The sequence below is a fragment of the Sorex araneus genome, chromosome 3 (genome assembly GCF_027595985.1).
Source record: "Sorex araneus isolate mSorAra2 chromosome 3, mSorAra2.pri, whole genome shotgun sequence".
NCBI lineage: Eukaryota > Metazoa > Chordata > Mammalia > Eulipotyphla > Soricidae > Sorex > Sorex araneus.
In genome coordinates, this window is record NC_073304.1 from 209050411 (window position 1) to 209077729 (window position 27319).

Here is a 27319-nt window from a genome sequence, read left to right on the forward strand (position 1 = left end):
CCTGGGGAACTCTCTGGGGCACCTCCAAGGTATATCAGAGATTCTTAGGAGCACCAAAGTTTACAAAAGAATTCAAACTACAGCTCCAATCAATGCTGCCTCTTACTCTTCCCTGCTGGAGAGTGTCTGATGAGAGCTGAAGGAACTGCAACTACACTCTATTATACTATACTATATTATACTACACTATACTATTCTATATGATACTCTGCGATAGAAAGTATGTTTCCCCTGTGATTCTTCACATCCAGTGTTCTTAAGTTGGGGTTCATAAGCACCCCTGAAGATAGACAAAAGTGATGTGCATTACAAATCCACTGACATCCATTAGCAAAAAAGAAGAAGATAGAAGAAGAAGAAGAAGAAGAAGAAGAAGAAGAAGAAGAAGAAGAAGAAGAAGAAGAAGAAGAAGAAGAAGAAGAAGAAGAAGAGGGGAGGAGGGGAGGAGGGGAGGAGGAGGGGAGGAGGGGAGGAGGGGAGGAGGGGAGGAGGGGAGGAGGGGAGGAGGAGGAGGAAAGGAGGAGGAGGAGAGGAAGGAGAAGGAAGAAGAAGAAGGGAGCAGGAGAAGGAGAAGGAGGAGGAGGAAGAGAAAGAAGAAGAAGAAGAGGAAGAAGAAGGAGGAGGAGGAGGAAGAGGAAGAGGAAGGAGGAAGAAGAAGAAGGAAGAAGAAGAAGAAGAAGAAGAAGAAGAAGAAGAAGAAGAAGAAGAAGAAGGAAGAAGAAGAAGGAAGAAAGAAGAAGAAAGAAGGAGGAGGAGGAGGAGGAGGAAGAGAAAAAGGAGGAGGAGGAGGTTCAGAATAGTCTTCTGGATTCTAAAACCAGAACTTGGTTTTATATTAAATAACCAAGAAATTCTAGTACTTCTAAGGAAATTCCATAGTAAAATATACTATTGTGTTCCTTTACCAACTAGAATGTTCAGGCAACTACCGAAGTAAAAATTTCCAATTGTGCCATGAAATAACTAGATAGTTGTAAGCAAAGGAAATGTGGGAGAGGCTATAGCTAAATAATATCCCTCTCGATAGTAATCTTCTGCTTTTCATTACATAAAGAAAACGCTCTCCTTAAAGAGGAAGAGAAATGAGCTAAGTTTAACTGAATTACCAATCTTAAAAAGATAAGTCATATAAAATTATAAAAGTACTGGGAAAATATGCAAACATGAGTAATTATATTTCTAAATAAAAATATGTCAAAAACTATTTGCAAGTCTTAAAACAGCAGAATAGCTATAATTTTATAATGAATAAAAAGTGCAGATGGAATTTTTCACTTTTCTTCCAAAGAAGTTCTGCTGAATTTCAAATATTTCCTTTGAATAATCATGTTTGACAAATAGAAAGGTCAATGTTAGCAAGGTAATTAAAATTAATGATGGCAATTGTCCATGGGGCTATGTCTATGCAGGTGTTTCCCTCCACTGTTCCCACCCTGATTCAGAAATGCCTGCGCTTACATTATAACACAGAAGAATGAGTATTCATTCCTTCTAAAACTCACAGAATTTACTTATACAGAGAGCTCTTATAAGGTTTTAAAAATACTGTCTTTAAAAACTGCAACACGCTATGCAGAATTTTAAAAATATATTCAATGCAGAAATTGAGCAGATCTACTAGTGGTATGGATTCCAAGCCTGCAGAGCATAGCTTTTTGTTTTTTGTTTTTGCTTTTTGGGTCACACCCGGCGATGCACCGGAGTTACTCCTGGCTTTGTACTCAGGAATTACTACTGGCGGTGCTCAGGGGACCATATGGGATGCTGGGAATCGAACCCGGGTCGGCCGCGTGCAAGGCAAACACCCTACCCGCTGTGCTATTGCTCCAGCTCCTGCAGAGCATAGTTTTTAAGTCAAATGTTACTCAAGGGTCTTTGAGTATTACTTAAACCAAGCCAAGTCATTTATAACCCAGAACTTTACACAAAATCTATTATTTTTATATTTGTTATAGAGCTTTATCTGTATTTCTCTATGATTATATATATTTGGCCCCCAGCTTAGGGAAGAAAAAGAGGGACAATTTCCAGTGGTGCTTGGGGATCATACGGTGCTGAGATTTGCAACTTGGGTCCCCAGCAATCAAACTATACACTTGAGTCCTTTGAGCCATCCCCCTCTACACTGCTGTTCTGCCTTTCTTTCTAACCAGTGCTGACTTTGGGGCTCTTCATTGACAGGTTAGGCCGTTCCTTGAGACAGGTATTCTGTGGGTCCTGGTTTGGGAGTAAAGACCTTGGGCCAGCAGTTATGAAAAACAGGAACAGGTTCAGCTATTCCACAGCCCTTTCATTAATGACTGCCCCAGGGTCTGCTCCTTGTTTGTCCCTGTCTTTGATCCTGGGGACTTTTCCACAGTGCTACTCATCTCACTGTTTCAGCAGTTTAGTCTTTCATCTTTTTTGCAATCTGGGGGTCTTTTACTCACTGGGCCATCCCTTTGACTCACTCCATCTGCTGTACATTATTCAAAACTTCTTTAAGGAGGATTCTTTACAATATATATTCTACCTCCACAATTAGTGCATTGAGATTTTTTAACAAATTTCATTCTAGATACGTCAAATACAACACACTGAACATAATTAAACTTTCATACTTAAAATTATTTAAAAAAAAATGTTTTGAGCCATATGTGGCAGTGCTCAGGGGTTATGCCTGTCTCTGGGCTCAATAATCACTATTGATGGGGCTCAGGGACCATGTGGGATACTGGGGATTGAACCTGGGTTGGCTGAAGCAAGTAAATGCCTTATCTGCCCTATCTCTCTGACCTATCCTCTTTCATTTTGTTAATGAGTAAGTTTTTTGGAAGTGAAAAAAAATGTAGAAAACTTACAATCCATATCCAGTATGGCACGGACAGATTTTACAAGTTCCTTAGATTCGAGTGCCAGGTTTGCTATAATATTACGTCCATTCTTTCCCAGTGGTGTGAGGCAAGTCTGTGAAGCTAACACAGCTCTTCTTTCACTGTCAGGGCAATAAAATAAAGTTGAACTTAACCATACAGCGAATAAAATGCACCTTTGCTAAATATAAATTTTTATTAATCATAAACTTATACAAAATATTTATTTTTTGAGCGACATTGCATTCTTATGACCATAAGTGAAATCCTTCACACATAATATTTCCTTATTATTAATTCACTGATATATGATAAAGCATATCTTAAAAATAGCTATTATTAATTCCTTGATAGATAATGATAAAGCATATCTTAAAAATAGCTATTATTAATTCCTTGATGATGATAAAGCATATCTTAAAAATAACTTGTTACTAATTCCTTGGTATAAAATAATAAAGCATATTTTAAAAACATTCTGACTTCATCTATAAGGTGGGAGGGACAGCAGGATGGTCTACCTCCTAAATCATTTGTTGAGTTTATACTGTGAGAATTTGTGATATATGATGTAGCCATTTTTTCAGTTTTGTAAAAATCAAAATTAAGCACTCAAAACAAATTTATAGGCTGGAGAGACAGTACAGTGGGTAGAGCACTTGCCTTGCACACAGCTGACCCTGGTGTAATCCCCAGCACCATATATGGTCCCCCTCAAGCCCGGCAAAAATGATTCCTGGACACAGAGCCTGGAGCTTTGCTGGGTGTGACCCTCAAAATCAAAACATAACAAAAAACAACCAAAGCATAAATTTACATAAGAAGGCTACTGCTTATTATTCTCTAGTGATACTAAATATAAATTTGATATACTTCTAAAATTTCTTAAACTCATCCAATTGCTATTTCTAAATCTGAAACTCTAGAGAAATTGTTTTTTTGTTGTTGTTGTTGTATTTTGGGCTACACCTTGCAGCACTAAGGGTTTACTTCTGGCTCTGTAATAAGGGATTACTCCTGACAGTGCTCAGGGGACATATACAGTCATGCCCAGGTCAGCTGCATGCAAGGCAAGTGCTCTACACAAGTGCCCTATTTCACTTTTTAAAAATGTAAATATCAGCACAAATGAACAACTGCATTACTGATCACATAAAAAAATCCCATCATGCTCAAAGTTTTTCTTGAAAAGAAATATTTTAAACTGATGAAAAACTATCATTACGTATAATCCATTCTTGGCTATTCATAAGAAAGAAAAACAATGATTTTTCAAATTCTGTATTGAGTGACCATAGCTCAGACTCATTATAAAAGATATAGAGCAGGCCCACATCTATATCCAAGTCCCCCTCTTTGCTTATTCAGTCATCCAGTTGAGGTTAACTTCCTGGCCAACAACCCTGGGTTATTTTATTTTATTTTTGTTTGGGGGCCACACTCAGCAGTGCTCAGGGTTTACTCCTGGATCTGCATTCAGGAATCACTTCTGGAGAGCTCGGAGGACCATATGAGGTGTTGGGGATTGAATCCAGATTGGCAGTGTGGAAGGCAAGTACCTTAGTGGCTGCTATACTATCTCTCTGATTCCAGCCACCTACTCCCTCACAGGCAGGGAACTCTTTGGAACTTGGAACTCCCCTCCCTTCTGTCTGGGTGGAAATGAGAAAACTATAATCGGAACTGACAAATAAGAAAAGTATGGTAGATGAGATGAAAAAACGCAATAGAGGGCCTGAAGAGAAGAGTAACAGCAACTGAAGACAAGATTTGCAAGCTCCAAGATGAGATGGAGGAAACTGCTAATAAACAACAGAAGATGTTAAAAAGAAATCTGAAAAGAGATGAATGGCCCACCAGAGAACTGAGATGAGTTTAAGAGGAATGATATAAGAGTAATCAGAATCCACTGGAGTGATAGTACAGCAGGTAAGCCACTTGCCTTGCACACAGCCGACCTGAATTCAGTCTCCTGCACAACTAAGCCCCATCAGGAGTGATCCCTGATCCTTACTCAGAACTAGGAGTAAGTCCTGAGCACCACTGGGCATGGCCTCAAAACCAAACCAAACAACCAAAGTATCATCAGAATCTCTGCGGAACAGGGAAGTGAATGTGTTGAAGACCTACTGATCAAAGAAATAATAGATAGACCTATTGGTCAAAGAAATTCATAGAATTTCCTAGAGGTGAAGAATACAGGAACCCAGATTCAAGAGGCCTAAAGGATCCCAGTGAAAAAACACCCAAAAAGAAAAGCTCCAAGATAAAGTATAATCAGAATGACTAAAGACAAAGACAGAATATTGAAAGAAGCATAATCAAAGGAGGAACTACAGAGTAACTCTAGTGAGATTCACAGCAGACCTATCAAATGAGGTCAGAAGAGAATGGTGGGTAGAGTTTTTAAAAAATCAATGACATGAACACCACCAAAAATATTTTGTCCAGCTGAATTATCATTCATATTTAAATACAAGGCTTCGTGGACAAGCAATAGCTTAGGGAATTCATAGCCTTGAAATCAGTTTTGTAAGCAGTAAAGGAGCTTCTTTAAGAGATAAGAAGACAAACTTCTCAACATTTTGTCACCAAACTTGGCATTTACTCATGGTGCTTACGGCTGCCTTCTAAAAGATTAAGAAAGGTCTGTTTATTCCTATCTAGTTGAGGGTTTTAGAATTTTAAAGTAAGAATTAATGCTTCATTTGTTTTCAATGTTTTTTCTATCTTTAGGTGATATTTTTTGCATTTATAAAGTTGTTTGATAACTTATTGATGCAGATACGCATTATCTATAAGCACTTGGGAGTGCTCAGAGTATACTCTTAGCCAATGCTCAGGAATCACTCCTGGCATGTATGAGGGACCATATGGCGTGTCAAGGATAGAATCCAGGTCTGTCACACGCAGGACAAGCTCTGTACCTGCTAAACTATCTCTCTGGACTCTTAACTTCATTTTAATATGCAAATTTTGGAATTCATTTTCAATGTCACAATATTAGCTGAGGCACACAGATAAAAGAAATCTGTTTAGAATTTTTATATCCTTAATATAAATAATCATCATGGAGTTCACATAGTTGTGTTGTATCATAAGCAACATGAATAAGAATGAAAAAATGTAGGTTCATTTATTAGAAGAAACAAAACTTTACATTAAAATGAGTTTACTACCAGAAAGATAGTATAGCCAGTAAGATACCTACCTTGCATTCAGTCACTTAAGTTTGTTTCTTGGCACCATATACGGTCCCCTAGCATAGTCATGGGTGATCTCTGAGCAAAGAGCCAAGACTAAGCTCTGAGCACCCTCCAGTGTGTTCAAAAAACAAAAACAGAAATAAGAGTATACTATCACAGATATTTTCTAAACAAAATGTAATGAGAGGATCAGAGAGCTATTATAAGGGTTAAGGCACTTGGTGGGCATGTGGACACTTTGGGTGTGACCTTGGTTCAATTCCTAGTACCATATATGGTACCCTGAGCACTGCTGGGAGTGATCTCTGAGCACAGAACAAGGAGTAAGAGCTGAGCACTTCCAGGTGCGGCTCCAAACCAGAGGGAAAAATCAAAACAATGAGAGTATAAGGAGTTATCTTTCTTTATTAAGATGCTGCTTTCATAGTATAGGGCAATTTCCCTACACCTCTATGAGCATATATTGCTAGAAGTAGAAACACATTGCCAGAGGCAGCTATTACAAGATGTAGGAAATATTGCTTTGGAAATTTAAAAATGGAAACTTTAATACATGTTTTTCATCGTATAACAAAATGATTATATACCTGTAGTTTGAAATAAATAAATCTTTTGGGGAGGTAAAAAAGGGTGTTTGAGACAACACCTGGATTGTTCAGGAGCTATTCCTGGATCTGTGCTTAGGTGTGACCCCAGGTAAAGTTTGGAGGACCGTGTTTTGTTCCAGGGATTGAACTGAGATCAGCCACATGTAAGCAAGTATCTGAAGCCCTCTGGCTATCTCTCTGGCTCCTGAAATAAATGAATATCATTAATATTTTTGCACGGCTTCATAAAATTCTAACTGAAAAACTGTGAAAAATTAAAAAAATCATCCCACAAATAACAGATATATATGGCTAATAACACTAACATATAGAAAAAATAGGAATGATATAATAAATACATAACCTATATAATGCAGATCCCAACGCAAGAGGTGGGAGAGACCACTCTTGCTAGATGTTTCTAGAATGTTTGTTGAAAAACAAATGCTGAACACCATTATTGCATTTTAGTGAATGAAACAGGTCTCAAGAGATGGGAGATATTACCCCTGCTAGATGCCATTAGAATATTTGTTTAAAAAGTGCCATTAGAATATTTGTTTAAAAAGTGCTTAATACTATTTCTGCTTTATACCTTTTGCTATAAAAATCTTCAGAGTTCTTTTTCAAATTTTTGAAAACATATACTAACGAGGGTTTTTCCTAAAATGTAAAATGATGTAACTTGAACTTTCAAAAAGCAAGGGTTACTTGTAGGTTACAATGTCTGACTAAATTTTTTCAGGAATGTGTCTGATAGAAAAGGGGTCCAAAACAATTGTCCTTAAATCTTTTCCCAAGAGACATTCAAGAATGGTACCCAGAAAGAGCTGTGTAGCATCTTAAAACTAAGATGCTAGTGCCTTTTGACCACTTCTAGATGAAAAGATGAAATCAGTTATACTTTTCAGAAAGCACTTAATCTTACCTTAAATTTGATAAAGAAGCGGGATGATGAGAAAATAATTCCTGAATAGCCTAGTGATAAACAAGATAGTAAAGAAGATAAGTAAGTTTGACAATTTTTAAAATGCCTTTTCTTGCTTAATATTTATAACTTCCCCATCACCATTCCACACCATTCATTACAAAGTTTACATAGGGAGAATTTTAGTCAGAAATATAAATTTATAGAAATACTTATGGGCCAAAAATGTATCAAATAATATTTTGAAAACTGTTTATTAAAAGGTAATATATATAAATCATCAATAAATCAAAAACCTTACCTCAATGATTTTTCTGAACAATCATTAAATTAGTTGATATTTTTATTATCTGGGTAATTAAAAATCTCACTGTAAGTGAGCACTGCTGTTTTCGAGCACAAGAAAATTTTATAAGTCTCTGGACACCATAATGCTCATCTTTGTCTGCTGCCTATACATTTTGAAGAATGTACATAAAATAATTGAACAGAAAAATTTACCTACCTCTACAAAATGAAGCAGTTTTTCAGTAGATGTCTCAAAAGTTTTTCGGGCCATTTCTGATTTTCTCAACTGGCAGTCAAGTACTGTGATTCTCTTTCTTAATTCCTGAACATTTTCCTAGATTGGAAAATGGAGTGTCAAAAGGAGTGTCTTATACAGTTCTTCGATTTATATAATGGTGACTCATATCCTGTTTTCATAACTAATATAAAACGTACTGTATCACATATTGTCTCTCTTACTCTCTGACTGGGGGAGGAGGAACTCTCAACTCATATATTCAAAATCAAATTGCATAGGAATGATGAAATTTTTATGAAATAAAATATAGATAGTTTTGGGGGCTGGAGCGATAGTACAGCAGGTAGGGCGCTTGCCTTGCACGCGGCGGACCCGGGTTCGATTCCCAGCATCCCATATGGTCCCCTGAGCACCACCAGGGGTAATTCCTGAGTCCAGAGTCAGGAGTAACCCCCTGTGCATCGCCGGGTGTGACCCAAAATGCAAATATATATATATATAGATATAGATAGATAGATAGTTTTATTGATTGTTGTAGTAAAATAAATTTTGTTTATATATTTTTAGGTCTCCCAAGTAGTGCTCAGGGGACACAAAGGTCACTCCCAGGGATACTCAGGCAGTTGGGCCAATGGTTCTGTGGTAGGCCCACGGACACAGTGCTCCTTAAAATCTGAGCACCTTTTATCAGGCATAAATGGCAAATAGTAATGTTTAATGTGTGAACTAGGGAGAAATAACCTTAATAACCTTCATTGATGAAAAATAACCTATTTAAGGTTATTGATTTTTGGCTCTCGTGAGTGCTTAAAGAATATTCTAGTTGATTTATTTTTTTATTTTTGGGTGGGGGGAGGTCACACTCAGTGGTGCTCAGGGTTTACTCTTAGCTCTGGCTTAGGAATCACTCCTGGTGGGCTGGGGCACCATATGGAATGCTGGGGTTCAAACCTGGCTTGGCAATGAGCAAGGCAAACACACCTCCTGCTGTACTATCACTCTGGCCCCATCCTCTGGATATTTCTAACAATAAGCCTTCATTCATGCAGGCTTGCAGTAAAAATTTACATTACCTATGAAATCTACAAATTTATAAACTGAAAATTTTGTTTAAATTGGTTGCAGGCTAGTTGAAGTAAACAAAATTTTTTTCTGAAGGGATATTTTCGAATCACAGTTCTCAGAAAATCCCACATATAATTTGTCAAGAGTACACATGGCCTCAGGAAATAAGCTATTATGAATGAAAATTGACATAAGGAAACAAATTACAGGGCTATACCTATAAATACAGTAGATAATGTATTGTAGTATGTGACCAGACACACATAAAGTAACATTTAAGATGCTTTAAAATATGAGCAAGAGAGATAGTAAAGAGGGGATTTGATTCCTGCTACCACATGGTCTCTTAAATACCACTGGGAATGATCAACCCCAAAGCACAGGACTGAAGTAGTCCTGCAGCCTTCCTGCTGCTCCCACCCCCACAGCCCACCGAAAAAGAACAAAACAAAATAAAAAAACCAAATAAACTATAATAACGCCCCAACAAAACAAACAAAAACTAAGAAGAAATTGACAGTGTAAGTGGACAAGAATCAAAACAGATAAAACATAACATCATTTTTTGCCACACCCACCTAGCTGTGCTCAGGAGTTATTCCTGGCTCTGAACTTAGGTATTACTCCTGATAGAAATTGGGGCCTGTGCTCTGGAGTTACTCCTGGCTCTGAACTTAAGTATTACTCCTAGTAGAGACTGGAGCCCTATATTGGTGCTTGTGATCACATTCAGGTCACCTGAAGGCAAGGCCTTACCTTCTGTACTATGTCTCTGCCCCTAATATCAATTTAAAGTGAAAAATGTGATCAAAAATAAAGGTGAAACTCAATTTATGAATTTAGATACAACTAAAAAGAGAAGAGGTAAACTGGAAGAGAGAAGTTAAGAAGTTTCTCATAATGAAGAAACATAAAAAGAGAAAATGATAGAAGGAAAAGAGTAGGGAGAAAACAGTCAAATAAAGATCTAGCATCTTTTCTGAAATACATAAGATGGGTCAAAAAGGATAAAAGAGAAATAGCTCAGAATAAAACTTAGGGTTTTCTAGAAATGATAAATGATATGTTTCTCATATCAGGAAGCTCAATGATACTCAAACAATATAAATAAAAATAAGTCAACACATGACTCATCATACTCAAACTGAAGAATACTAAAGATACAGAGATTATAAAATCATTTAGAAATAAACAACAGATTGGAAACAAATGACAGATTGACAGCTGATATCACAACATTGAATGAAAACACTGAAATAAACCAAATAGCAACTTTGCATTCTACATGCAGCAAAAATTATATTTAAAGAGCAAGAAATAAATGTTTTCAGACAAACAAAATAAGAAATTTTATCATCAACAGATTCTCACCAAATGATTTTTTTCTAAAGGATGTAGTTAAAAAAAATAAGTAACTAGGGAGATCTGAGATGTAAGACAGAAGACTGGACAAAGAAAATGGTAAGTATAAGGGGTCAATCTAAACAAAGATAGAATTCACAAAATAAGTTGTAATTGTGTCTAATAATACTGTTAAAAGTTAATAATTGAATTTATGTTCTCATATGCTGTAAATTTTAGAAGAGGAAAACTAGTGATCAGTTTTATAACCTGTTAAAATAGAATGCAAAAAACTTCTAAGATAAATATTAACAATTAGTAGCAAAATCTAACTTTTAAACAGTGTAAAATAAATGGAGTGATATCAGGGGATACAGTAGAAATCTGATCCAATTGAAAAAAAAGAACTACCAGTGGGACAGAGAGATAGTACAGTTCTTAAGGTGCTTGCATTGCACAAAGCTGACTTCTGTTGGATCTCTGGCTATTGTCCCCCACACATCACCAGGAGTGACCTTTAAGCACAAAGCCAGGAATAAGGCCTGAGCCCATTGGGTATAGCTCCCCCAAAACAAAACTTTAACAAAATAAAAAAAACTACTAAAAAACAAAATGAAATGCACACAATAAACAGGTAGAAATGAAATCATTAGCAATGAAGGAGTATAAATAGAATATATTTACAACAAAAGATGAAAAATTAGTAAGATGGTAGCACTGTAGCACTGTCCTCCCGTTGCTCATTGATTTGCTTGAGCAGACACCAGTAACATCTCCATTGGGAGACTTTTGTTACTATTTTTAGCATTTCGAATACACCACGGGTAGCTTTCCAGGCTCTCCCATGCGGGCAAGATACTCTCTGTAGCTTGCCAGGCTCGGCTCTCCACTAGGGATCGAACCCGGGTTGGCCGCGTGCAAGGCAAACCGCCCTATGCGCAGTGCTACCACTCCAGCCCAGTAAGATGGTACAAATTGGATTACATGTTAATTGTAATGCGTAATATGCACATTACAATATTAAGGAGAGTGAAAAGTTAAATGCAAAAGATGCAAGAAACTGACAAATAACATGAGAAAGCTAGAGATGACTGATAACATTTTCACAAAGGAATGACAACCTAATTCTAAGCTTGGGTACAGTTAAAAACATCACTTCAGAGTTTATAATAAAAAAAAATTTAAAAAGAAAGTACCAAAGAGGTTCTATTTATTTTTGTTTAATTATAATTTTTTGGTTTGGGGGCCACACCCTTCTATGGTTAGGGGTTGCTCTACATTCAAGTGCTCTACCAGCTCCACTGTCATTCTTGTCCTGACAGGAGATTTTAAAATATACCACTGACAAAGCAATTTGTATGGCCTAAAATCACTGTTAATAATCCTAATTTAGTGGACTCTAGAAAACAACACATAAAACTACTGCAGAATTCTTTTCAAGCTCACTTTAAACTTTTATAAAGACTACGAACAAATATTGAAGATGTAATATTATAGACTAGATCCTCTTGTATAGCTAACTTTTCTGTATTGCCGTGTTGTTTATTAGTGGACTCAGTTTAAATGCAAAAATTATTCCCAAATAAACTGTTTAATTCATTTTAGTAAAACAGCAGATAATTTTTTATTTTGGTAGAAAGCGGATGCTGAGATTGAAATATACAAAAAGAATAAAATGTTTATGGAGTCAATATAGTTCATATATTTTCTGCTTCTGTGATTTTTTCTTTCAATGTATTTTAAAGAAAAAAATAGGCAGGATAATCATTTATCAAGATTTACTGCAAATATATAATAAACAACATATTTTAGCTAGATTCTTGGAATAAAAAAACTCTACCAAATAGAATTACAAATAAAAGCAGAGTAGTTATGATAGATACCAAATAAATATAATGATAATAAGAGACTTACATGAATAAATTCATGCCACTAAATTGGGGAACTTAATAGAATTAGACAACTTCCTAATAGTTAATCAGGATAAAACAGAAAACATGACTATCCCATGTATAAGCAAGGGGATAGAAACAATAATCAAAAGATTCTCCCAAAACAAGACCCTTAGGTTAGATGGGTTGACCAATGAGTTCTAACAAACCTGCAAATATGACCTATTACCTAACCTTATCAAACTCTTCCAAAAATATCTGAAGAAAAGGAATTTGTTTTCAAACAGTTCCCATGAAGCGAACATTACCCTAACACCAAAAGCAGACACAGATATCACAAAGGGAAACTACAGGCTAATATCCCTGATAAACATAAATGTAAACACCGTTAACAAGAACATAGTGAACCAAATTCAACAATACATTAGAAGATCATATCATGTATCACCAATCAACCATGAGAATTATTTCATGGATGCAAGAATAGTTCAACACATAAAAATGAACACAGTACATCCATAACCAAAAGGAAAGATCAAAATATATGATCATATCATTAGATGCACAGAACACTTTCTTTTTTTTGCTTTTCAGGTCACACCCAGTGATTCTCAGGGGTTACTCCTGGCTCTGCACTCAGGAATTACCCCTCGCAGTGCTTGGGGGACTATATGAAATGCCAGGGATCGAATCCAGGTCGGCCGCATACAAGGCAACAAACGTCCTACCCTCTGTACTATCACTCCGGCCCTAATACACAGAACACTTATGATATAATTTAACATTCCCTTTTGTTTTGTTTGGGTTTTGGCTATTTTGGCAGTACTGGAGGATTAAGTACATGACATCACAGATGCAAGGCAAGAGCTCTACCATTGAACCACATCTGTACCCAGATTTAATATCCCTTTATGATGAACACTTTGAACAAAATAGGGGTAGAAGGAATATACCAAAACATAGTAAAGGCAATTCACAAGAAACACATAGTTATCATACTCAGTGCAAAAACCTTCGAGTTTTAATTCTAACACCAGGGACAAAAGAAAGGTGTCTGGTCTCACTACTATTATTCAACAAACATAGTACTGGAGGTCCTAGCCACAGCAATTAGGGTAAAAATAAAAAGAGTAGTGGAAGGAATCCAAACTGGAAAAGAAGCTAAATGATCACTACTGCAGACAATAAGATAAAATATATAAAAAACCATAATGAGTATTAGAAATAATGACCTAAGTAATGACAAGGTAATATTACAAAATCAATATAAAATTCTATTGCATTTCCATATGAAAACAAACTAGAAGAAGGAAAGTAATTCCTTTTACAACTGCATTAAGAAAAAGCAAGTACCTAGGAATCTACTTAACAAAGGAGGTGAAAGACACACATTAAGTTATACAAAAAAAAAAAAAGAAAATACAAGCAAATGAAAAAAAAGCACATCAACCTTGATGAAATGACTAACCCACCCCAAACATTATATAGATTTGATACAATCCCTCAAAAATCCCCAAAGCATTTTTAAAGGACATAAGGGTATGACTAAATTTGCCTGGTACCACACCCTCTTCCCCCCAAACCACACCCAATAACCAAAGCAATTCTGAAAAAAGAGATGGAAAGCATTATATTTCCCAACTTAAAACTCAACTATAGCAATCAAAACCATGTGGTGCTGTGGTACAGGAATAAAAGCAGACACTCCAACCAATGGAATAGAATTAAAAGCCCAGAAATAAAGTATGGATAATTAATTCACCACAAAGGAGTGAAGAACATTAAAGGGAGAAAGAAAAGACTAGCAAATGGAGTTAGGAAAACTGGTTAGCTACTTGCAGTGGAATGAATTTATACCACCCTCTTATACCATGCACAGACACTAAATTTACATGGATTAAAAATTTGTCTGTGAAGAGTCAAATTAATGAAATATATGAGGAAAACATAAGCAAAATATAAATGCTGGCTTTGTGGTGCCCTCAATTCTATAGACAAGAAAAACAAAAACAAGATAAATAACGGTGTCCTATCAAACTAAAAAGTATCTGTACTAAGAAAGAAATTCTCACTAGGGCCATGGACATAGTTCCGTGATAAAGCACTTGCCTTGTGTGTGTGAGGTAATGAGTTTAATCTCTTGCACCACACACTTACACACACACATCACTAAAACAAAGACATGCAACTTAATGAGAGAAAATATTTACACACCATACATCTGACAAGGACTGGAGCGATAGCACAGCGGGTAGGGCATTTGCCTTGCACACGGCTGACCCGGGTTCAATTCTTCCGTTCCTCTCAGAGAGCCCAGCAAGCTACTGAGAGTATCCTGCCCACTTGGCAGAGCCTGGCAAGCTACCTGTGGCATACTCAATATGCCAAAAACAGTAACAACAAGTCTCACAACGGAGACGTTACTGGTGCCCACTTGAGCAAATCGATGAACAATGGAAGGACAGTGCTACAGTGCTACATCTGACAAAAGATTAATATCCAAGATACATGAAGCACACAAAAACTCTGCAACAACCATCACAAGCAATGCCCTCAAAAAATGCGGAGAGCTGAACAGCTAAACAAATATTTCTCAAAAAATTCAGGTAGCTAAAAAAACCATGAAGAAATGCTCATCATTCTTATTATCAGAGAAATAAAAGTGACAATGAGCTATCATGTCATACCAGAACAAAGGGCCTACATTAAAAAGGGTAGAAAGAACAAATGATGGTGGGAAATTGAGCACAGTTATTCCCATTGCTTATCGATTTGTTCAAGCGGGCACCAGTAATGTCTCTCATTGAGAGACTTATTGTTACTGTTTTTGGCATATCCAATACGCACCGGTAGCTTGCCAGGCTCTGCCGTGCAGGCTCCATACTCTCAGTAGCTTGCCGGGCTCTCTGAGAGGGGCGGAGGAATCGAACACGGGTTGACCGTGTGAAAGGTGAACGTCCAACCGAGAAATAGGAGACCTCATTCACTTTTGGTTGGATGGTTGTGTGGTTCATATTTTACACCTTTATAGCACTGAGTAATAAAAACTACTAAAAAAATAAAAATAGAATTACCATATAATGCATCAATTTTACTCCTAGGCATCTATCCAAAGAAGACAGAAATACTACCTTGAAACGATACATAACACCTATGTTGACTGTGGTGCTATTTATGATCTAGAAACAACCCAAGCACAATGATGAGTGAGTGAATCGAAAAATATTACTCAATTATAAGAAAAGATGAAATCATGTCTTTCACTACAAAATGGATACACCTGGAGGGTACCATGCTAAGCTAAATGAGTCAGAAGGAGTAAAAAGAAATACTGGATTCTCTCACTCATATGAAGAATATAAAAAAATAAATCAAGAGAGGAGACAACTCGAGTGAAAACAAACCAAAAGATTCTAATGAAAGAACAAAGTTTACTAAGGTGGGAAGAGGAGGCTGAAAGGATACTACGGAGGGATTCTGTGAACTGTATGGAAGGATATCGATGCTTTGGAGGTAGATGTGGTATGGTAATACTTTACCCCTAAAATATTTTTTAAAATATACACTATTATAAATCAATGTTAAGTCATTACAAACAAAATAATGTTAATTAAAATAAAAACTGTGCACATTGCTTTCTGAAATAAATTTTTATTTTGGTATTAAATTTGCCAGTGTAATTTAGTACATCTTACATTAAGAGGAAACGAAATTCAAAATCACTTTCCATTAATTATCTTAAGCCTTTGGCAAAAATTATTTAACTTTCTCACTTCTTCGAGTACTCTAATCAAAGAGCAAAACTGTCCCTAGACTCTCCTGGTTCCATCCCCACAAGGCACATTCTAGCAACTTTAGAAACAAAAGGATAAAACTAATGTAACTAGTGAAATGCCAATAGTTCCCGGACACATGGACTGAGGGTGCAGTGTTGGCCAATAATGCCCATAAATTTGGGCCACATCCCGAATGAAGAGCTTCCATCCCAAAGCTATCAGGACAAAGGGATGCTTGCAACCTCCGCAGTACCCACATCACAACTTATCATCCTATAGTTGACTGAGAGAAGACAAACACTGACCTAGTTTAGAAGCGCAGATGAAAAGAAAATGAAAACAGGATACATGACAACGGCAAGGAAACCATGGCAACTAGAAGAGGACTGTGTTGCTTACTTTATTTTGGTCAGAATAATCAGCAAGCTGAGTCTTTAGCTCTGTATTCTCGGCCTCTAGCAGACGGATCACTTCTTCGTAGTCCATTTCCATACCACACGCCTGCCTCTGTGCGGCTTCAGCAAGATGAAGACGGCTTCGAAGGGCTTTTGTTTCTTCAACTACAGCTTTGGCTTCCTTGAGATTTCAAAACAAAGTGTCATTAAAACAAACGCCCAAGAAGTTAGCTTAGGGGGTCAGACGAAATACTTTCTCCCCTCTGGAAGTTGTAATCCCAAATTGTAACCCATATGCATATGATCGTCACATCTCAATCTGAAAATTAATATTCATGACTTTTATTATGTAGAGCAGCTGCCCGATCTTACTTTCCTTTTGTTGATTTCATAGATGATTTTTGGTATGGAATCTTCAACTTTAGACACCTACCAGAACATTTTGAGAATAAGGAAAGTGGAGAGAACAAAATAAAAATAGAAGAACGGATCTGGTTTGAGAGATAGGTTCCTAAACTCAGGTAGGTGGCCAAGCTCACTGACTAGGAAGGCTGCTGCAGTTTGTCAGCTCCTGACAAGAGAGTTAGTGTTGCAGAGCTTTTGTGTGGTGCAAGACCCAGGAGGTAAGACTTACTCTTGAAACAGGTGTGGAAAGCCTACTTTTCCCTCTTGCTTTAAGCCAAAAGGTAGGACTCAGCATGAAAACATATCGCCACCTCCGTAGGATGCAATACTTACAAGTTATTTATTAAAATTCATCCCATAGTACGTCTCATGATTCATGTGTCTTCTCTTACTTAATATTAAGAATAGTGAAAACTTTTTATTAATACCATTTTATACATAATCAGAGAATTATTATATAAGATTTATAGATTATAATGTCAATAGTAATTATATAAACCATAAGATTCAGAGAAGGTATATAATCTATTCAAGAATATCTTGTAGTGCCAGGGTTTAACTCAGTGTTTAATGTCTGACTCTAACAATAAAGCTCTTTTCACCATTTTTACTCTCCTGCTAGATGATGAGAAAAACTATACTCTAGCTCCATTCGCCACCTTAGACAGAGCACAGGGGTGGCCAAAACCACTTGTTCTTCCAAAATGTGCTTTAATGTAGAGTCAAGGATAGTCCCCCCAGGACACCAATATAATTTAACAGGGTAGTTACTATAATGTAAACTGTTTCTTTTTCTTTACTAGTTGCAGACATCTCTTTTCTCAGTAATGGAACTTCATGGTCCAATTGCCAACGCTAATATTCAACGCTTGCTATTTTAACTTTCTCAGAATTATTATAGGACATTTGCTTTTGCTTGAGCCTAAATACATTTGAAGCCAGTGGAAGGTTACAAATATGAACATATTTTTAAGTGTCAACATTTCACTCACACATTAAATACTACTTTTGAAGTACTTTTTATCTGTGAGATTGTGTTTTGGATATTGAGAATAGAGCCCTACACGAAAAAAGACAAAAAGTCTTCTTACTGTCATGGAGAATTTAGACTTTTGGGAAATAGATAGTAGATTAGTGAGTATCAGTGATGATCTTATTGAGAAGGCATTTGATCAGAATCCCCTGGGGAAGGATGGAACATGAAGATTTTTTCCAAGGAGTTTTCTAGTGACAGGGATTAGTTTGTTCAAAGGCCCTGCTTTTGCTTTGAGTCGATAGAGAGAACAGCAAGGAGGCCAGTGCACAGGAGTAGAGAACAGCAGGATACTGGTAACAGGATTGCAGGCAGGGAAGGGTTGGGAGGAAGTGGTAGACATGAAGAGGTGTTGTAGGCTACTGAAGTTTTTAGTTTTATTCTGGGTGAGATGGGAAGGGATGGGCAGGGGATGTTAACAAGAGGTGTGATAAGATCTGACTTAAATTTTATTTTATTTTATTTTTTATTATTTTGCTTTTTGGGTCACACTATTTGGCAATGCACTGGGGTTACTCCTGGCTCATGCACTCAGGAATTGCCCCTGGCGGTGCTCGGGGGACCATATGGGATGCTGGGAATTGAACCCGGGTCGACTGTGTGCAAGGCAAACACCCTACCCGCTGTGCTATCGCTCCAGCCCCAAGATCTGACTTAAATTTTGAATAGATTACTTAAATTTTTATGTTGAAAGTAAGGGGGGAGGGGGGCATGTTGATCAACGGTGGAGTGGTGGAGCAGGAAGAAAAGGAAAAAAGAGTTAGGCTGAGATTCGTGTGGCTTGGCCAAGAGTGAGGAGGGAGAAGATGGTGTGCGGTGATTAGATGCTAAATGTAGTTTGAAAAGAGTTAACGGGGCAATTAGTCATCATTAATAGCTTTAATTTAACAATTGTTATGACCAAATAATCACATTGTGATTATATATGCATATATATATATATATATATATATAGAGAGAGAGAGAGAGAGAGAGAGAGAGAGAGAGAGGAGGTAAAAAGCCTTACATAGCTTAATGGTAAAATGCTTGTCTTGCATATGAGAGTACCCTCCCCCCAACACACATATGTATGCCCCTTCCCTTTTCTGGCTCCACTTAGAATATTAGCAACATATAAGATGAATGGAGGAACAGAGCAGGCATGTTACACAAAATAGTGTGAACAAAAAAGAGAAAATGGTACACTGGAGAAATGACTCTAGATCAACTTTAACTGGCGTTGATGTTTCCTATAGATGAGTAACGGATAAAAAAGGAAAAAGGATAGAAAGATGGAGAATAAGAGCCTAACTCTGATAGAAATGCTGCAAGACAGAAGCTTTTATCTGGGGTAAGTGCTGAAGCCTTCTGAACTGAAACTGCTAATAGCAAACTATATTTTAGAATGCAAGAGTTGGCAGTAGGGTATAGGCTAGAGAGATATGACCAACCAATGTCTTCTCTACCCTTAATTTAAGGAAATTAAATACATAATTTTAAAGTAATTATCTTATAATAAAGGGGAATATTTAGTAAGCCCCTATTTTAATAGTTTTAGAAAGTACCCTTCTGTTATAGGCAAAAGTGTCCAATGAGATATGGGTACTTTAAAAAAGAACTATCTAGGGAAGAGAAAAAGAAGTATCTACCACATCAATTTCACATTAGATCACTGATATACATATAGGAGTCTACGGCTTAGTATGCACTGGCACAACTCTTCAGTGTTTTCATAAATCAATTCACCACCCCTTATTGTGTGCTCTATGCCTATGATTCTCTTCACTTGAGAAATAGGAAACGGAAGCACAGAAATCTTAAGTAACTTGCCAAGAATTATAAACATGAAAATAGCTCTGGGGGGGCTGAGTAATAGGACAGGGGTAAAGTGCTTGCCTTGTATGTGGCCAAACCTAGTTTATTCCCTGACACGGTGTGTGGTTCTCCAGCACTGTCAGGAGTCACCGGTGAACACAGAGCCAGGAGAAAGCCCTGGTCATTGCTACTACATCTAATAAATCACTAAAACATCACATCGAACAACAATAATGACTTATAGATGAAAATATAATTAGGACCTAGCCGAGTGTGTGTTTAGGCTGTGGCCACTACAATATACTCAAGCACGGCTGAGGCGGAAATACCATTTCCTATTTCCCTATTTTCCATTCAACCAGGCTAGGGGGAAATAATGTGACTGTAGAGAAAGAGAGGGGCAGAACGTTCCCTATAGCTGCAATGGAGAATAATCTGCTGTCTCCTTCACAGTCATCTCACGCAGCTTTTATTCCTCTATAAAAACAGCACTTTCTTTTTGTTCAAAGAATACTAGTTAATTAAATAATCTCCTGAAAGTTATGTAGACATTAGAGAGCACTGATGGCAATATAGTGTAAAATGCAGTTAGGTGGTAAAAGATTCAGAGGTTTTGATGCTGAATAAATTTGTGCTATTTCTTTTGTAAATGTGTAACTGTCAGGTTGGTAAATGTGACCCCTTAGCAAAAGTTCTAGCCCAATTCCCACGGAATGGCTGTTTCAAAGATTAGTGCGTGGAAATGATGATTCTTAGAGGAAGCAATGAAGAGAAAGTAGTAGTGGTATGCCATGTTTTAGTATCACTGGAATACAGCCTTTCAGTTTCTCCTGGGCTCTAATTGTAAAGCCTCCCATATCAGTAAAATTTGAGCCCAAATTTTCCCATACCATCCTGTTAACCTGAAATTCAAGTAAGTTGAATGCTGCAGGTTATTTACTTTGATTACGGATTCAATTTATTAGGAGGTTAGAGAATTAAAAGGGAATTACAATACAATGATCAAATAAGTTAAAATAAATTTAAAAAAACCAACAAAAACATTACTCTTTTTAAAACTAAGAAGCATGCGCAAGAAAATCCGTCTTTTTCTTTTGGGGTCACACCCGGTGATGCTCAGGAATTACTCCTGGCGGTGCTTAGGGGACCATATGGGATGTTGGGAATCCAACCCGTGTTGGCCGAGCGCAAGGCAAATGCCCTACCCTCTGTACTATTGTTTCAGCCCTGGAAATCCTTCTTAACGTAGTCAATTTCCTCAGTGTGACTGAGGAAATTCCTTAAACTCACACCATCTGATTATAAAGTGAGGATACTCGGCCTCATGTTTCACAGGGAATGTTCAGGGAAGGTCAGACCAACTTCCTTCACACACACACACACACACACACACACACACAATCAAAGTACTGAAAACCTTTGTAGGTTACAAACACTTTGCACTTAGTAAGGTGATTATGTTGAAACAAAGGGCGGCATAAGCTCTGACTAGAGAAAACAGGTTAAACATTTTCCCACATAGAGCATCTTTTCCTCACAAGGCAATATAATAAAGAAAAACTGTCACTGTCACTCTCACTGTCATCCCGTTGCTCATCGATTTGTTCGAGTGGGCACCAGTAATGGCTCTCATTGAGAGACTTATTGTTACCGTTTTTGGCATATCCAATAAATATGAAAAAAACAAAACACAGCACCTGTGATTTTTTCTCCTACTTTCTGGCTGTGTAATTTCCTAAGGTTCAGCTTATTTCGTTTGTGTAATGGGAAATAATGAGGCCTGCACTTTATACAATCAAAAAAACTGTCTCTCGAGGACTAGAGACACTAGAACCTTTCGTGTTTTAGTTTTCTTTCCTGTCCCTCTTCACTGCTTTTGGAAAACATCCTATCACTAGCAATTCCAGAGCCAGAAGAGGTAACTTATTATAGTCTTTCTTGATTTACTCAATTAGTGATGCTGGTGACTGAACTTTAGAAAAGTTATGTGGAAACAAAAATGTGCATTTTTTTTATGTGAGAACTTTTCTTCTCAAGTTATGAGTCTCAACAGCTCCCTAAAGTAAAAGAAAAATGCACTGACTAGCATTTTATGGCTGTAATTAGGCTTGCATATCCACGTAACCTTCGAAGTTCTGTAATTTTTATGCCATCAATAAATCTTTCAAAATGTCAATGGCTGACAGGATAAAAAGTAGAGTGCAAAGAGATATATATGCTAGCAAGTCCGAAAGAATACTCTCTTATCAGCTTCCTACAGTCACTCATTGAAAAACCCTTCTTGGTCTTGGTTCCACTGAGGCGTGTGAAAAAAAAAAATTAAGGGTTACTGCAGGAAGAAGGCTGTTGAAGGAACAGTGCTTAAAAGCAAGCTATATCTAGTTTCCTTAGTTTGTATATTGACTTATTAACATATATTATATGTTTAATGTATATTGCTCTCATTAAATGATTTCTCTCCCCTCCCTCCCTCCTTCTCTCTCTCTCTCTCTCTCTCTCTCTCTCTCTCTCTCTCTCTCTCCCCCACTCCCGTACTCCACCACAGTTCTAGGGCTGAAGGAGTACTAAACCAGGGTTTCATAAATGTAAGCAAGTATTTTGCCAGTGAGAAAACAACAAACAACACAGCCTGCAACAAGTTCTCATGCATGAACTTGTTGAACATGCATGAACAGAGGGAGAAAATCAATTCACATAATTGTGTCTATAGTTTTTGATATGTGCTCTCTCCTTTCCCCCTTTCATTCCCCTCCAAGCATGCACACACGCAGACCACCACCCACCTCCTCCTTATCTAAGCAGTTGTTAGGAACCGTAAAGTATGATGGTGTATCTATAGCTATTCCTTAATTTCTGTTCTTACCATCTCTCTACAGAGTCATGTCTTTATCACCCCACACTGATGCATTATGTAAAACACGAAGTGATTACTGTGTGTAATGTGTTCTTCATTTAAGGTATTCTGCATGCTTCTGAAGTATCAATTTTCCAAAAATATTTCTCAGTTTGACCCTAGAGAACAAACTTCAGTATATGAAGTTTAACCGAAACTGTTAACCGAAACGTTGTTAACCGAAATGTTGTTAACCGAAACGTTGTTAACAAAGGCTGTTAACCGAAAGGTTGGTGGTTCATGCCCACCCAGGGATGCCAGCTGTAAAAAACTAAGGCTCGCTGTCGGGCGTGTGCACTCTCAGGCTCTCCGGGCGGCTCTGTCTCACTGCCCGCGTTCAGTGCTCTGGAACTGCCACGTGTGGCTGTTGGTCAAGGGCAGGTGACGGAAGGAAGAAGGCCAAACTGGTTGCTCGATCAGTTTATTTCGTTCTCTCTCTCTCTGCTTCTCTCCTGGTTCTGGATCTCTCTCTGGATCTTCTTCTATCTCTCCTGTCTTCTTCTTCTGTCTCCCTCTCTGCCCCACAGTCTTAGTTTATATAGCAAATTACATAGGGCAGTAGCACAAAGGTGGGTTTAACACCAACAAATCAACAAAGAAGGGTAAGACCATTTCTTGAGGAGATTAACAAAATCTAAGGAGATCTCATCTAAGGAGATTCGCAAAAGGGTGTGATTCCAAACAAGGGTGTCAGGGTGTGAGCTAGTAATCTGCTTAAATAGTTATAGTAAATCTACTTCTAATATTTCTAGCAATGTCATTTTGTATGAGCACAGTAAGAAATATAAAGTTTGGTTCTTCCTGAGGACATCTCACTATACATTCCAGACCACAGTCCTTAGGCCAGGTTAATCTTCCTAACCTCAGCAGGGTCCTAGTCTCATCGTTACCTTTGGATCATTGTCCATGATTATGCCCTCAACTTACAGTTGAGTATTGTGGCGCTTTGGCCTGGCCCATTTCAATGTCAGGGTAGTTCACAGCTTGCCCTGGGTCCATTCCATCCCTCATCGGGACCCTGCTTCTGGGGTGCTAGGAAAGCAGATGCCCGGGAGTAAATATTATTGGAGTCAATCAACTCCCAAGTTACAAAGCATAATATTAACTGTCTTCCTGTGTCCATACAGAAAGGACATTGCTCTAAAGTAAACTAAGTTCCCTGCGGCAAGGCTAAAAGGACAAACCCCATGTAATCCTACAGTACATAATAAAATATAACCTTAATTTCCATAATTTGAGCCCACTAGTTGTTGCAAATCTACTTATCTAGCTTTAGTACTTTCAACTCTCTTACATGATTACTATACCCAAATAGCTTAACTAACCAAATTTTTTAAAACAAATTCTTCCATCTCCAAGACACTCTGGGTTTCATGATTGCTTCTACAAGACACATTCCCTCTCCCAACCCCTTTCTGCATCATGCAATTCTGATGGATTCTTATAAATCAACTTCAGATTTTGCCTACTCCAAGCTTTTTAAACCACTTAAGTTTACAATGAACCCCCAACCACCACCACCTTTTATCTTATTTTGGGTGGAGCAGGGTGGCAAATGTACAACCTGCTGTATAATATATTTCTTTAGTCCCTTCACTGTTTATCTTTTAATGTATGTAGTCTATAATGAATGAATCATATACTAAATAGAATTTGATGTTGCTGTCAGTAAAATATTAAATATTTTACTTCCCAATTTTCTAAAGTCAAAAGTCAAAGAGTTTTATCTACTCCACTAAAAATACAAGCTAACTAAAAGTAAATAAATAAGCACACCAATAAACATATATATGAGATAAAACTCAGAGGAAAAACGGTCAAAGTGATTATTTATCTATGTTAATTGTCTTAAGGAAATTTATTAGGTAAGGAAATTTTGTAAGAAAGTGCTTCCAAAAAAGTTTCAATTTATGGGACTATAAGTGAAACCAAAATTACAATAACAGTCATAAACTATGCTATTAAAATACCATATAATAAAAATCTAACACTTTCATTATATTCTCTTCTTAATATGTTTTGTAACATTTATCAAACTAAATGAAATAAAAAATATGTCAAGGTTAAAAAAATGTTAAACTATAGTTTTCCAAATTTTATATCTTGAAACTAAAAACTTAAAGATTTAAACATTATGCACACTGGCCTATAGATTCTTAAAATTAAATTTTGCCAACATGAATTAATAAAATACATGTCTTCAAGAACTCTGTAATGCTGCAGTTCATTTCCAACCCCATTGTAGGATATCCATATCCTACAATGAATGTTATGTCACTTCTTTGTAAAGTGTGTGAAATTGACAGAGATCTGAAAATATAAGAGTAAGGGTTTTCATTATAGAGTGCCTGAAAACAAAAATCTTCACTTTGCAAAGGAAGATTTAGTTAATATTTTTTTGGGGGGAAAATCAGGTCAATCAAATAATACTTAGCGCTAATTAACCCTCCCAGGAGTTGTCAACTTCTTTACCTGCAGCTGTTTTATTCTCTAAAAGGTGCAAAACTGATTTCTGACTTTGAACATCAAAGAAAATCACAGAAACAATTTTCAAACTGTTTATAAACAGAAGCCCCTAATAAAAGACAGATGCACAAATGTACCTACTTGATAAATTTCACTATGTGAACTTGTTCATAATATAAATATTAATTAGTTAAAATCTGCTTGACTGTATATTTAATCCTGAACATGTATTTTCTGGTTAGTAAAGAATGACATAAATTTATCACTGTCACTGTATTACTGTCATCCCGTTGCTCATTGATTTGCTCGAGCGGGCACCAGTAACTTCTCCATTGTGAGACTTGTTACAGTTTTTGGCATATTGAATGCGACACGGGTAGCTTGCCAGGCTCTGCCATGGGGGCTAGAAACTCTCAGTAGCTTGCCAGGCTCTCCGAGAGGGGCGGAGGAATCGAACCCGGGTTGGCCATGTGCAAGGTGAACGCCCTACCTGCTGTGTTATTGCTCCAGCCCACATAAAATTTATTTTCTACTTTTCCAGTTTTGTTTACAAATATGAAAAAGTGAATATTTACAGTACTAGGAAGATCTCTTAATAGTCAGAAATTAAATTGTCTTCAAATCTTTTTCAGCTATTAAACATTTAGAATTTACCTAAAGTTTGGGGTAGTAGAGATATCTGTCTTAAACTATCCTTTCCATGTTAACCTTTAGGTTTAATTCAATTGGAATAAAATTTTTTATTATATTTTGTTTGTTTTAAAGAAATTTGAACAAGAATTCTAAATCTGAATCCAGATATAATATTTAAATAATAAGATTAAAATTTTCTCTTCTCTTCCCCCCCTTATTTAAACACTGTGGTTTACAAAGTTATTTATGATGCATTTGTTATAGGTATTTGTTCACCCCTACCCCAAAATTCTTCTGCTGATTGAAATATAAGAGAATAATCTGAGAACTGGCAAGAAAAGTTTGAAAAAAAAGGAAGGAAGGAAGAAAGAAGGAAAGGAAGGTAGGAAGAAGGAAAGGAAGGTAGGAAGAAAGAGAGAGAAAGAGAGAAAGGGAGAGAGAAAGAAAGGGAGAGAGAAAGAGAGAGAAAGGAAGAAAGAAAGGAAGGAAGGAAGGAAGGAAGGAAGAAAGAAAGAAAGAAAGAAAGAAAGAAAGAAAGAAAGAAAGAAAGAAAGAAAGAAAGAAAGAAAGAAAGAAAGAAAGAAAGAAAGACATGTTCAAGGCACATTTAAGGCATTTGGAATGCTGTAACACACAATTACATCTAAAGAAGAGTAAGATGAAACATTCGTTTACTCAATAAATATTTACTGACAAAGAATCAGAAAAATAGGATCAAAGAGATTTTAAATTATATCTAAAAATTTAATGGAGATGCCACATTTAATGAGTGGTTGTGGCAACAAACTATTTGAGGGAGGAAGTGTGAAGTTCAAATGCTCACTGAGCACCCCATACCAAACAGCAATTTCTTAGGTGGGATCCACTTAGACATTGGGGGATGGCAGAGGTGGAGGAGGAAATGGCGATTACAGAAATATGTCTATGAAATCTGGCTAGTAATACTTTAAAATGTTATTTTAGGATTGGGGGAGAGTACAGGTCTGTCTAGGGTGCCCACGGGGGTGTGACCCGGATATCCCTGGCACTGCTGGGCTTGAGGAGCATCTTTCGGGACCCTTACACTAAACCACTGGCCAAGTTGGCCAAGAATCACCAGGGGAGTTTCAGGGTCCCCTGATGACAGGTTAGGAGTTGCACTGTCACACTGTCGTTCCCGTTGTTCATGGATTTGCTTGAGTGGGCACCAGTTACGTCTCCATTATGAGACCTCTTGTTACTGTTTTTGGCATATCGAATACGCCACGGGTAGCTTGCCAGGCTCTGCTGTGAAGGTGGGATACTCTAGGTAGCTTGCCGGGCTCTCCGAGAGGGATGGAGGAATCGAACCCGGGTCAGCCTCGTGCAAGGCAAATGCCCTACCCGTTGTGCTATCGCTCCAGCCCCACAGGTTAGGAGTATTTATTTTTTAAAGGAAAAGTTATGGAGCTGGAGCAATAGCACAGCGGGTAGGGCGTTTGCCTTGCATGCGGTCGACCCAGGTTTGATTCAGAGCATCCCATATGGTCCCCCAAGCATCACCAGGAA

The 27319-nt window shown here is 37.3% G+C and overlaps 1 protein-coding gene across 2 annotated transcripts in view; it reads right to left on the reverse strand.

Annotated features, from left to right (window-relative positions):
- Positions 1-27319, reverse strand: part of STXBP4 (syntaxin binding protein 4) — a 174272-nt gene that overhangs the window by 66169 nt on the left and 80784 nt on the right. For both annotated transcript variants that reach the window (XM_055133881.1, XM_055133882.1), the window contains 4 exons: positions 16573-16749; positions 8079-8195; positions 7574-7623; positions 2841-2974 (listed from right to left, as the gene is read on the reverse strand). In XM_055133881.1, coding sequence (XP_054989856.1) covers positions 2841-2974; positions 7574-7623; positions 8079-8195; positions 16573-16749 — 478 coding nt within the window. The remainder of the gene's footprint in view (positions 1-2840; positions 2975-7573; positions 7624-8078; positions 8196-16572; positions 16750-27319) is intronic.